Source organism: Macaca fascicularis, chromosome 6, assembly GCF_037993035.2.
Source record: "Macaca fascicularis isolate 582-1 chromosome 6, T2T-MFA8v1.1".
In the NCBI taxonomy this organism is placed as follows: Eukaryota; Metazoa; Chordata; class Mammalia; order Primates; family Cercopithecidae; genus Macaca; species Macaca fascicularis.
In genome coordinates this window covers 116,864,645-116,877,488 of record NC_088380.1, presented here as the reverse complement: position 1 = coordinate 116,877,488, position 12,844 = coordinate 116,864,645, and the positions used below count along the sequence as shown (strand labels likewise).

The 12,844-nt window shown below is 34.1% G+C and overlaps 1 protein-coding gene and 1 long non-coding RNA gene across 15 annotated transcripts in view; one reads left to right on the top strand and one right to left on the bottom strand.

Moving 5' to 3' along the window:
- TMEM232 (transmembrane protein 232) overlaps nucleotides 1-4,169 on the top strand; it is a 316,396-nt gene extending 312,227 nt beyond the window's left edge. For 12 of the 13 annotated variants that reach the window (XR_012414003.1, XM_073994028.1, XM_073994025.1 and 9 more), the window contains one exon: nucleotides 3,533-4,169. Coding sequence is in view for 12 of the 13 variants with exons in the window: in XM_073994028.1 (XP_073850129.1) it covers nucleotides 3,533-3,709 (177 nt within the window). In the remaining variant the exon portion in view is untranslated. The remainder of the gene's footprint in view (nucleotides 1-3,532) is intronic. The other variant, XM_073994020.1, reaches the window with a different exon arrangement.
- Nucleotides 1-12,844, bottom strand: part of LOC102115922 (uncharacterized) — a 329,390-nt gene that overhangs the window by 208,201 nt on the left and 108,345 nt on the right. The gene's annotated exons all lie outside the window — the stretch shown is intronic.

Below are 12,844 nucleotides of genomic sequence, written 5' to 3'. Positions count from 1 at the left end.
TACCGATTTCTTGTGACAAGAATCTTATATTGAACACTGAACACTGGTTTCTTCTACAGTGTAGTTCTAATAACGGAAGAAAAATCTTTTGGCTCAATTTTCAGTGACCGTTCTTTACCCTTGACAGATCAGAAAGACTGTTAATCACTTTGTTCTTAGTGTGAGTTAAAAAAGCAGTGGCAATATAAGACTATTCACAGAAGACACTTCAATTCATTGTGCTATATTTAGTTGATAATTTCTTACCAAATACACATCATTTTATGCCTAGTTCTTTTCAGGAGCAGAATTAAAGTATGAGAGAAAATACTTATTTTCTGTTTTTTTTCTTTGAATAAAATATATAGCATACATAATGCACTTAATTTTATCAACAGTAGTTCAATATTATCTCCCAGATTGCAATTATATTAACAGTTAAGTTTTTCACACTACTTTTAAGTAGTAATCTTGTGAAGAGATTATTTTATTTACTGATCACATTAAATAGTTTTTACCACATCACTAGTAATTAAGCGACTCTAGCAACAGCTATAAATACTGGGCTTTGGAGACTGACTGATACCTTGAAATGACAAAATGAGAGCTGCAATATTCTGTTATTCACTAATAAAGTTTTTGTTAAACCAATATATGTACAGGTCATCTTCAAAAATTTCAAATGGCTTATAAATTTCAACATCTATATTTTTCAACATCTATAAAGTAATTTACTCATTACTTCAACTAAATTGTCTAGAAGAAATTATAAGAGATAGCAATTTGCCAACATCACATACACACACACACACACACACACACACGTAAAAATAACTACTTTGGTCTGTCTAGGGCTAAAGAAAGAGAAGAGAGTATTATGAATGACAGAGATACAGAGATAGCTCCTAACAACCGTGCATTATCTTTTCCTTTTTCCAAGGTGTAAGCATTATCCAAGTAATCGCTGCCATGAGCCTGCTTATATTGTAGCTAAAGAAGGATAAATAAATCTTTTTCAAAAATATGCTTGAAAACTTACAGATCCAAATTGTTTAATGTGTGGATAGCCTAATAAACTAGTAATTCATAGTACTGATTTTGGAAGGTTTATTGAATTGTCTCTGAATATTATATTTTTTTCAGTATTCATGTATATACCACTTCTTTTCAGATGGGTGTAGCAATAGTGCTTTGTACTTATACTTTATGCTTTACAAAATGCTCTTACAGTAGTTAATTTAATCCTTACAACCCTGTAAAACATTTACCAATAAGAAGAACAAACTTACTTACAATTCAGTTACTTGCTCAATGTTTTAAGTAAATGAGTCTATGCACAAAAACAGATTTCCCTACTCCAAATCTACTTTCCCTTCCACTTTTTCATAGCTGCTCAAGTTCTTGGCTTCTGATTCCTAACCAGAATTAGAAGTGGGAGGGTGGGATCTGCAATATCGACAAAGAACAAAAACACATCCCCTCAGCTATAGATATAATTATCCTTCTAAGCCAACAGACTTTTGTTGAGGGGTTATCATATGCAGGGAATAGAAAATATACCTCATTGCTCGGGAGATATTAAGGTACCTTATACATTGCTAGTATTCCATAGCATGATCATTGAATCACTGAGTGAATAAGTTGAATAAAGCAGTAAATGGTGCTTCCACTTCCCATAGATTTCAAACATATCTATTTTTTTTTGGCATCCTCCTAGCTACCACAACGGACAATAATAATGGCATATAAAGTCAAAAAATATAATTATTTACCCAAGTCGAACTGTTGTCATGGTCACCAGAGACAAAAAGAAAGTATGCTTTTTCCTAAGCCTAATGAAAAGAAGGATTTTGAGGTTATGGTGAATTTCAGCCATTCCAAATTCTAAGAAGGGAGAAAGAGGGAAGAGCTGTCTTCTGGATAGTGATGATATGATACCCCTTCTTGGCTGCTTTTATATGTATTGATGCTTTTATACATGCTGTTTGGGAAACCAAGAATTTTAACTTACTGGCAGTTCTTAAGAATTAACTCTTTTTGATTTTTCACAATTTAAAAAACAAATAATGAGATCTATTGAAATCTTTCATATAGGATAGATTAGTGCTCTTTGTTTATGGATACTGTCATTATTATACCAACTATAACTTCTATGCTCATAAATTGGTAATTTCCTTAAACAACTAGATTATTAGTTTATTATATGAGAAAAATAATATATCATAGTTGAGTATCATAGAACTTGTAGACTAAACCATAGCATGAATTTTAGCCTGTGCCTGACTGTTCTGGAGGTTTTGCCTTAATTTCCCATATATTTTATGCAAAACTGGTTCCTGAGAAACCAAACGTATGAGTAATAACTGTTTATAAATACAGTCTTAAGATAAGTGCAGTTAACTTTTATATTTCTTATGTAATTAAAACTCAACTGGGAATAAATAACGGATTTGATATTATTATGCTTTTATTTTTAATGTTTACTCTAATATGAGTATATTAACATTTTACAAAATTTTACTGCATTCGTCAAAGCTGAGTGACATGTTATGGACTCTGATATTTAGCTCTGCTTTTTATTATCTGAATATCCCAGATGACAAACGTTATTTGTGATTCACAGTACTGGTATATATAGTAATCTATAAATTAATTAATAGGTTGCTAATCTCAGACTGATCATTTGTGTATATGCACGAGCTGAGGGTGACAAAAAGACAGCATTGGCAGTATCCTTAGGAATTGCCAATATTTCATACTAGGAGTCATTCTGCCCCGAATGTTTTACCCAGCATAAAGTGTTTACCATCTGTTTTCATCATTTCCTTCATCAAATGTATTAGAAGAGAAAAAAAGTTCCTCCTAATTTTATATATATATATATATGTATATATATTTCATGATGATGTTTGATTATCATTACTTACAATACTTGTCACTCATTCTTAGGGCTCATGCCTTCAGATATACTACTATTTACATGACATCGTGGGTTATAAAGTGAAAAACTAAGTGAAAGCAAAAGAAAAAGAAAATATTATCATGGCCAATTAAGATAAATTCTTTAGAAATTTTTTACTGGTCTTCTGCATAGTACGCATTTACCTGACCATTAATTTCATTTTTAACTTCATAGAGAGTAGTATTAGAGTTTTTGTCTTTCTGTTTAATTTGTATTTTCTGTATTTTTTTCTTTCTCTTTTGTTTTCACCTGGTTCTTCATTTTATAACCCATGCTGTCATATAAATACCAATATTGATGAAGAAAGTAAAACCGTTTGGAATACAGAAATATAAAACCTATAATGTCTTCTTTTTAATGGTTTTTTTATCTTTAAATATATTGAGGAAATTCTGTTTTGTGGGATTTACATGCATTCTAATAGGTGGCACATATGTTTTGCCAGTGTGGTAGATACAAAATTTTTGAGGAATGTCATGGAAAAAACTAAAAGTATAATTGGATATAAGAATCTGCATTTTGAGCAGCTTAATTGATATGCATTTTTTTCATGGAAAATCATATGTGAATGACATTTTCTCTCTGTAACAGTGGCAGGAAGAGCTAAAGATACGAGAAAAAGAAGATGCAATATGCAAGGCCCAAGAACTTAAAGATAAAAAGTTAGCAGAGAAAAAACACTTTGAAGAAGTTATGAAGAAAAGAGAAGAGAAACTACATAAGCAAACTAAGCCCTATGAGCTTCCTTATAGGAAGGAAGTAATTTAATTAGAAAAGAAAATGCCACCTCCCAAAACTGAGGTCTACATGGCAGAAATACATAGCGTGAAAAATACCAAGATAGCTACATAGTAAGAGAACTTCTTGTCATTAAATTGAGGTATTGTTTAGAAAGAACTTGTTATCCTGATACAAGCTGTTTAATAGTTATTTCTTAGTTCTAAATTAATGACCAACTTTTAATCACACTTGAATGAAGTGATTTCACTAGTCAAAAATTTCCAAGACTACATGTAGTATTTTTCTCAATTGACATTTATCTCATGATTGTACAGCATACTTGATAACTGATTCTCAGAACATTGATGTTCATCAAACAGTTTGATGGAAATTTATTACAGATTAATTAATGAGTCACCATACAAGAATTATTTCTTGAAAACAGAATGAGCATAAGCTAACAATCCTGTAATTACTATTATTCAAATAAAAACATTATGGCATCTTACCTGATTGGCATTTTATAATCAATTTATACCAAACCAAACAAACCCTATTTCAGAGATTTGAATACGGAAGGGCTGGTCATCTTAGACTGATTGGCTTGATCTTTAACAGATGCCAGAGGGGACTCCTGAGAGATGCTGGTTTTACTCTGTTCTGTGAGTTTATGAGAATGAATTTGTATGATCCTGGAAGGTGTAGGAGTAACTGTTGAAAACATTCGTACAGATAGGAGTTATTTTAGAAATGGAACTTCACTTCACCTGAAGTTCGGAACCTAAGAGTAAGAGTAACAGGGTGGAGTTTTTATGATGTCTTATATTCCTTTCCTGAAAACTGAAAAATATAGATAATAATCATACCTCAGTTTCACACAGGTGACTTGGTGATACTCAAGAGACAGGGACTTTAGCAGGGGTGTCAAACTCAAATGACTACCAGGTCAGAAAGGAAACATAAATTAGTGAAGCCAGCTAAGGAATACCTATCCTATCTAGAGAAATTTCCCACCACTTGGTTGCATTCTAAAATATATGTCAGTATTGTAAAATCCTCCAGTCTTTCAAGAAGCTTTTAAATGGGATTATTTTTCAAAATAAAAGTAGCTAAGTAACCAAATGTTGACAAAAATTTTTAATAGCATATTTTCAAATTAAGTTTGATCCATGGACCAAAGTTTGTGACCTATATTATATGAATTCAGGTATCATTCTTTGTTTAAAATAACAATAACAGACGGCAGAAAAATGTTGCGTGTAGGTTGCTGTTTTGATTTCCTGTATAGCTAATTCAAACTTAGATTTCTCTTTCTAAACCTTTTATCTTACCCTTGTGGTCTCAAATGGAGACTATGAAAATTCCTAGAAATATCTCCCAATACGCCTTTCCAAATACCTTCCTCCATCTTTGATTTCTTCACTTGTGAAAAAAAAAAAATCTATAGAACACCAGCCAGTCCCTTTTCTCCAAATCTTATCCCTTCCAAAATCTTGTTCCATCAACTATTCACTATCTCCTCTTAAGTCCCTCTTCATCACTCACTCCTACACCCATCGAGGTTTCAATTTTCTCCCATCCTTCCATCCAAACTTCTCTCTCATCAAAGCCATCAGTGACATAAGACTTACCAAACTCTGAACGTCCTTCTAATTTGTAATCATTTTATTGGTTTGTAGCAAGATATAACAATTAAGCTGTAAGTTTTAGTAAGGGGACTCTGAAGATCTAACTGTTACTTACAAGAATTTCAACAAATCCTGCTCTTTCAGCACCATCTTTGTAAAAGAAACCTGGTATCTCCAATTTCTGAGTCATGGTCCTTAAGGCCTCCTCACTGCAGACTTAGGTTTATGCTTTCTCTGCTCTGCTTAGCGTATTTCTACCTGTTCACCTTCTTTCTTACTTCCACAATTATCTTAATACTTCCAACGTGCTATTATCTTTTCTTCTTGTAGATTCATACCTTTTTTAAGTAACCTTTTTTATGTCATAATGGTGATTTGGAAGGAAGCTGAACAAATCTTTAGATATATGGAGAAAGAAACAAAAGGAGAGAGAGAGATGATTAATCAGAATACTGACACCTTTATTCTTAAATTATTTTTAAAATTCTTAATATTTGGCAACAGGCATTTCTCACAGTGTTTCTCACATTTCTCACATTTCTCCTATTTCGCTGATTCTTTCTGCAATATTAGCAAAGACTGTGGGGTGTAGATCTGGAATCACACTCTAGTTACACTTTCTGCCAGTCACGGAACATTAGGCAAGTTACTGAACCCATTTTCATTTTCATTTACTCATTTATAAAATTGACACAATTTATGTAAAGAGTGATATCATTTAGAAGCTAATTAGGAAAGAAAACAAACCTGTCAGTCATTTTAGCAGAGAGAATTTAATGTAAGAAATTATTTTGAAAGGTGTTAGAAACTGAATAAATGGAAAGGGAGCATAGCAATAACAGAAACAGTAGCTGCAGAAAACTGCTACCACATTTGGAGCCACGGAATCAGAGAAAAGAGGTTTGCATTGTTAAAATCTAAGGGATGTAGAAGGCACTTCACACAGCCCGACTCGGATCCCTGATGGGGAGACATTGCTCAGTTATTGCTGGTACTTCTGAGGGGGCGCAATACAATTGGTTCTGGGAGTGCAGAAAAAAGTGAAAACTGAAACAACTTGTATCTTGCTGAAACCACACTGTCAGGAAGAGAGAGAAAACTGGAAGAATCAGGTGTTTTCTTCCCTCTCATCCTGAAACTCTTTCTCTCCTGTGCTTCCTGTTCTTCAGCATCACAAAGCAGAGAAAATAAGGGTGGGTTTGGAGATGAAAGACACTAGTTAAATAAATGAACATTGTATGGCTTAGAACATTATCTGACCATTCAATAAAAGTTAACTCTCCTTTCTTTTCTTTTGCATCTTTGGCCTTGTTTTCTGCTTATTCTGAAAGTTTTCCCAGGACAAAAAAAAAAAAAAAAAAAAAAAGAAGGTTTAAAAGAAAGCATCACCTTTTAAGTTTATATAAATGGCTTAAAAATAAACTTTACTATACTTTATTTTCATAACTAATTCTTAATTCTTCCAAAAAGTTCATTTAACACAAATTCAATTGGAATTCTTTTTAATTTATGTTTAGTATTCACTTTGCTTCAAAACTCACAAAGGATTCTATGAGTCATAGACTGGGTTGGATACCAGATAAATTATTTCAACTACTCTCTTGTTCAGCTTATGATTTCTCAGCCTTAGTTTGTTTCCCATTCTTCCCACTTTGAGTTGATAGGAGAAAAACAGAGAAAGAGAAAGATTCTACATGTCTGTCTACCTTGCATGGCTCTTAGTCGTCTTTAAATGCCTCTACTGTTAAAAAGTATTAACATATCTCAGGTATAAATTTCTATCTAAAACTTGTTTCCATGCTGTTTTTTATTATTTATGCTTATGTTTATTTTGAAACAATAAACTCAAGACTTCCTACATTTATTTATTATAGGTTTCAGAGGTTTTATTATGGGTTTCATAGGTTTATCATGGGTTTCATAAGTTTCCAAAGGTTTCTCTTAGTAACCACAAAAGCAATTTCTCTTTCTCACCTGCTGCCTCATTGAGAATACTCATAAAACTTTTAAATGTTTAAGTTTCACTACAGTATTAGATTACTGTAGTAAATTCTGAGTAACACAAGCATGAACATAAGCATTTCTCCTGATAGAATTTTTTTTTTTTTTTGAAAAAAGGAAAGCAAATGATTGACAGTGGTTTGTGGGGCATACCAAAGAGACATTTAAGAAAGGAAATATCTAAAGCAAATATCTTGACTCATGCATTGATGAGTGGGTGTTTGGAGAAAGGGAGCACACCCAGGTAACAGATAAAAATAACTCACACCAACAGTTTTAGAAACTCTATAATGATGTTTAACAATTATAATTTAAGTAATTGATTCTTTTGTTTCTACCAGTAAAAACCTTCTCTGTAACTGTCTACTAGTTAGTTACTTTCTGAGTGTCTTTTTCATATTGCTTCTAGTTGAGAACAGTAGTTCTATAGTTTCACTGAACTTTGTTTACAAATTTCAAAGTTAGCTGATTGAGAATTGCTTTGGGGTTGCTTTCAAACATTGTCCAACTGCTCACATACTAAGTTTTCACTTTGTGTCTGCCAGTGACTCTCAATTAAAATCACCATAGGTCTCCTCCAGCTTCTTCACTCCTCTTCACATCTCAATTTGCTGAAGTAAAATGAATAAGAACACCCCTAATTGTCTTATCTGTGATTAATCGATGACACTCGTCGCCTCCTCGGTGGGCTAAATATTTAATACAAAGGAAGGTAGAGTCATGAAAATCTGTTGTGCCAATGCCTCTGTAGAAAAGACGTGTAGTAACAAATTCAGTCCACACAGTACTTCTCAACCTCAGGTTGGCCACTGGAGACTAGGTATTTGTAAGGCTCCTTGTACTGATTCTAGTTATTTTATTTGACATGCAGAATGCATTTGGGAACTTAGAGCAAAATGCATTTTAAATTATCATCTTCTATAATATAAATTAATATATTTGTATAGTTTTACAAATTCTGTTGATGAGTTGGTTACTTTTCTGCTACATGCATTTTTCATGGTGACATAGATTTCAAGGATAATTTGGCTTTAATGTTACTTATGCTCACTTTTTCCTGCAATCATTTTAGCTAAGGGACCTATTTACATAATACCTAGTGCCTTGTTATTTTTTTCCTGTTTCACTGAAAAGCCAAAATAAACAAAAAATGTCTTTCCAAACATTTTTTAGTTGGAAGATCCCTGTGATATCCAGCTTTCCAATAACATTTCCCAAGCTGACTCTATTTTGGAAAGGAGGTGAATCATCTTTCATAAATTAATGAATAAGGTAAAGGTCAAGCATCTCAGAATCACCAGTGCAGGTTTTTAATACATAGCCAGACTATTGGCAGTCTAGTAATGCTTTGAATATTGCTTCAAAACACGAAGAAATAGAAAATCTGAACAAACCAATCTGTTAATCTCTAGCTCCAGTTTTTTGGTTGGCTTCCCAATCAAAAGCTTCCCAATAAAAAAATGATGACAAGAGGATGCATACAGTAGAATTTCTTCCATAGCATACATTCTCCATCATGATAACTATGTCATGAGACTTATGGCCGCATGGGAAGGCATGTCTTAAGGAAGAAAAGACTCAACCTATTCCAGAGACATTATGGAGGGTAAAAAATAGTTGGGGCCTGGTGTGGTGGCTCATGCCTGTAATCCCAGCACTTTGGGAGGCCGAGGTGGGCGAATCACAGGTCAGGAGATCGAGACCATCTTGGCTAACATGGTGAAACCCTGTCTCTACTAAAAATACAAAAAAAATTAGCCAGATGTGGTGGCAGGTGCCTGTAGTCCCAGCTACTCAAGAGGCTAAGGCGAGAGAATGGCATGAATCCAGGAGGCTGAGCTTGCAGTAAGCTGAGATCGCACCACTGCATTCCAGCCTAGGTGACAGAGCAAGACTCCATCTCAAAAAAAAAAAAAAGGTGGAGAGATAGATTTAAGGGTGCTTGATGTCCTCACCCTGTACCTCAGGAGAAAGGGTGTGGTCTAGAAACATGTAAATAGATAAGGAGCCTGAATCTGACAGGTTAGTAGCATTAGCTCCTGCAGGACTGAGGAACTAAGTCACTAGGAGAGATAGAGGGATATTGTATGCAAACATTTTCAATGACACATGCAATTGTCAGGATAAGAAGGGAATCAAAGAAGCAAATGATAGGAGACAGGTCTCTGGTATTAGCACATTAAGACCAAATAGACCGAAATTAGATCTACTTAAGTGCACACTATTGAAGAAAGCATACCAGTTTATCCACTCTACAGTTGAGGTCAGGGAGGAGTAAGTGAACATTGGGAAGATTTAAGGACCCAGGCTCCCATCTACTTCCTTACACAGACCAGACCTCTCCCTATAAATCCAAATGCCATATTGGAACAGAGAATGGAGGGGAGAGGAATATAAAAGCCAAAACAGCTATCCTAAAGAAAGCAAGTTAATATTTAAAAGATCTCTTGATTTTCTAGCTTTGAATCATTTTAAAACTGAGTTACTGAGTTTCATCTTGGCCTGGCTCCAAGAAAACCAGCAGAGGGAGTCTCATGAGGAAGAACTGAATGGTTTTCTAAACCCCCAGAAATTAATTTTCTTTTTGTAGTTAAAATGTGGTATAAAATTTGCCTCTTTGCAACATATATATGAACTGGCATTTCACCATATAGATATAGAATTAGAGATACACGTTCTAAACATGTATGCATCAATCTAATATATATAATCACTCATTCAGAAAATATTTGTTCATTGTCTGCTGAGCTCCAAATACTCTTTTAGTCACTGGGGATATATCAATGAATCAATGAACAGGACTGAAAATATAATATTGTATATATTAAAAATAATGCACTTGTGTGTGTGTAAAACAAGCAAAAAATAACAATATGATATAATCTCAGGTAGAGACAAGTGAAGAACAAAAATAACAGCAGGAATGACCTTTCTAAGGATTTTGACAAAGACCAGAATGAAGCAAAAGAGTGAGTCATCTGACTTTCAGAGGAAAGAGCATTCCCCAAACTCTCAGTAGCAAGTAAAAAATTGATAGGGTAATGAATGATTCATGCTTTTTGCTAAATATTTCTGCTTCTCCCTCCTTTGAGATTCATAGGATTGTTTTCTATTTTCTGGCCCCATTGTGTTGTGGTGGGCCATGTGCTTATTTCTGGTCAATGATTATGAACGGAAGCTATGTGTGTCACTTCTGGGCTGAAGTATTTACTTGTTGGCTTGACAATTTACAGTATCTTTTTCCCCTTTAGAATAATAATTCCCTTTAGAACAATAATTTCTGTTCCAAATAGTGAGTCCCTCTTACCCTTGGCTCCCTTAATAAAAATGATGGAACTGAGACGGAAAAACTTTTCTGTTTTAAGTGTTTGAGATTTGAGGAGTTATGTATTACTACACATAGCCCAACATATCCTGATGGAATGGGAGTGAGTTTAGAATGTTCAAAGAAAGCAAAAAATCCTGCAGAGCTGAAGAAGAGGCCCCAGAGGGACGGAGAGGAGATGAAATTAGAAAGGTAAGTTTGGTCCAGATTATGCAACAATGGAAGTCACAGTGTGTCAGGGTTCTCTAGAGGTACAGGACTAATAGGATAGATGTATATATGAAAGGTAGTTTATTAAGGAGTATTGACTCACACGATCACAAGGTGAAGTCCTGCAATAGGCCATCTGCAAGATAAGGAGCTGGGAAGACAGTCCAAGTCTATCAAAACCTCAAAAGCAGGGAAGCCAAATGCAGCCTTTATTCTGTGGCTGAAGGCCTGAGAGCCCCTGGAAAACCACTGGTGTAAGTCCAGGAGTCCAAAAGGTAAAGAACTTGGAGTCCAATGTTCAAGGGCAGCAAGTATCCAGCATGGGAGAAAGATGGAGGCCAGAAGACGCAGCCAGTCTAGTCCTTCCATGTTCCTCTGCCTGCTTTTTTCCTAGCTGCACTGGCAGCTGATTAGATTATGCCCACCCAGACTGAGGGTGGGTCTGCCTTTCCCAGTCCACTGACTCAAATGTTAATCTCCTTTGGCAACATCCTCACATACACACCTAGGAACAATACATTACATACTTCAATCCAATCAAGTTGACACTCAATATTAAACATCACACATGGATTTCAGGTTAGATTTTTTACTAAGAGTAGTAGAAATTATTGCAAGGGGATGATGAAACAAGCAACTTAGCCTAATATGTAATGCTTTGACGCTTATGTTTTAAAACTTTTAAAAACATAATATTTAATATACTGAAAGTTTAGTATGCTTTTCTAAGAACTTAACACATAAAACTGATTTTAGGAGATGAAAATATTTAAACTTAATCCAACAACTTGGATAAATTACAATATCAAATAAGAATGGGTCTTAATATCTTTCCATTTGAAACATTAGGAATTTATAAAACAAAAACCCCTTAAAACCGAGTCAGGGGTCTTAAAATTTTCTTGGGAAAAGATGGGTTATAAATTAAAATACACATAATTTTATGCTACAGAAAGCTTCTCTTCTTGTCATTGTTATTCTGATTAAAAAAAAAAAAGAGCTTGGCTACTTCTTTGCAACTATTGAGTTAATACAGTTGTCTTGATTTTTTTTTAAGTCAAATATTCGGCATATCAATGGTCATGATTGCTTCAACCCAAGCGAGAAAGGTGGAAATTGAAATAGAGGCATGATGGAGCTCTCAGAATGCCCATGTGCAGGTGTTTCAATGATTTTCATTTACTTTACAGTTGGCATATCAATGGCAAGAAAATTAGGTTTGATTGGATTTGGCAATAGCTTTCCTTTATGATATTTTCAAGGGATAGGATTGTTCAGGGTTGAATTCCCAATTATCTCCTGCTGTCAGAGGCTGGATAAAACAAAGCCTTCAGCACCAAATGTAATTAGCTCTATTGACTTATGTTTTTAATGTTAAAATTATATTCCTTTTTGGGGAGGATGAACAAATACCACCCTTTCTCACTATACATTAATATCCTTGAAAACTGAGTGGATTTGTTTGGCAACTTATTTCTGTGTCTCTGAGATGAAATCTCTGAAGAGCTCTGAGATCAAAGCACTAAGAAGATGGGACACAGGATGTAACATGAATGTTATTTTGAAAATATGAAACTAATAGATATTGTGCATTTTATTTTTTCCTTCATAAATCATGCTTTTTCATCATAATTTAAATATTACAGTACTCAAATAAAAGAGAGTACACTTATATTCATAGCAGCATTATTCACAATATCCAAATGGTAGAAGCAACCCAAGTGTCCCTCAATGGATGAACGGACAAACAAATGTGATATCTACATACAATGGAATATTACTCAGCCTTAAGAAAAAGACATTCTGATACATGCTACAATATGGAATAAACTTAAGGGCACTATACTAAGTGAAATAAGACTATTATGAAAAGACAAATACTGTATGATTCCACTTATATATCTGTGCTAGTCAAATTTATAGAAACAAAAAGTAGAATGGTGGTTTCAGGGACCAGGGAAGGTACAAATGGAGAATTGTTATTTAATGTCATTTTAATTTTATATGATGAAATTTCTA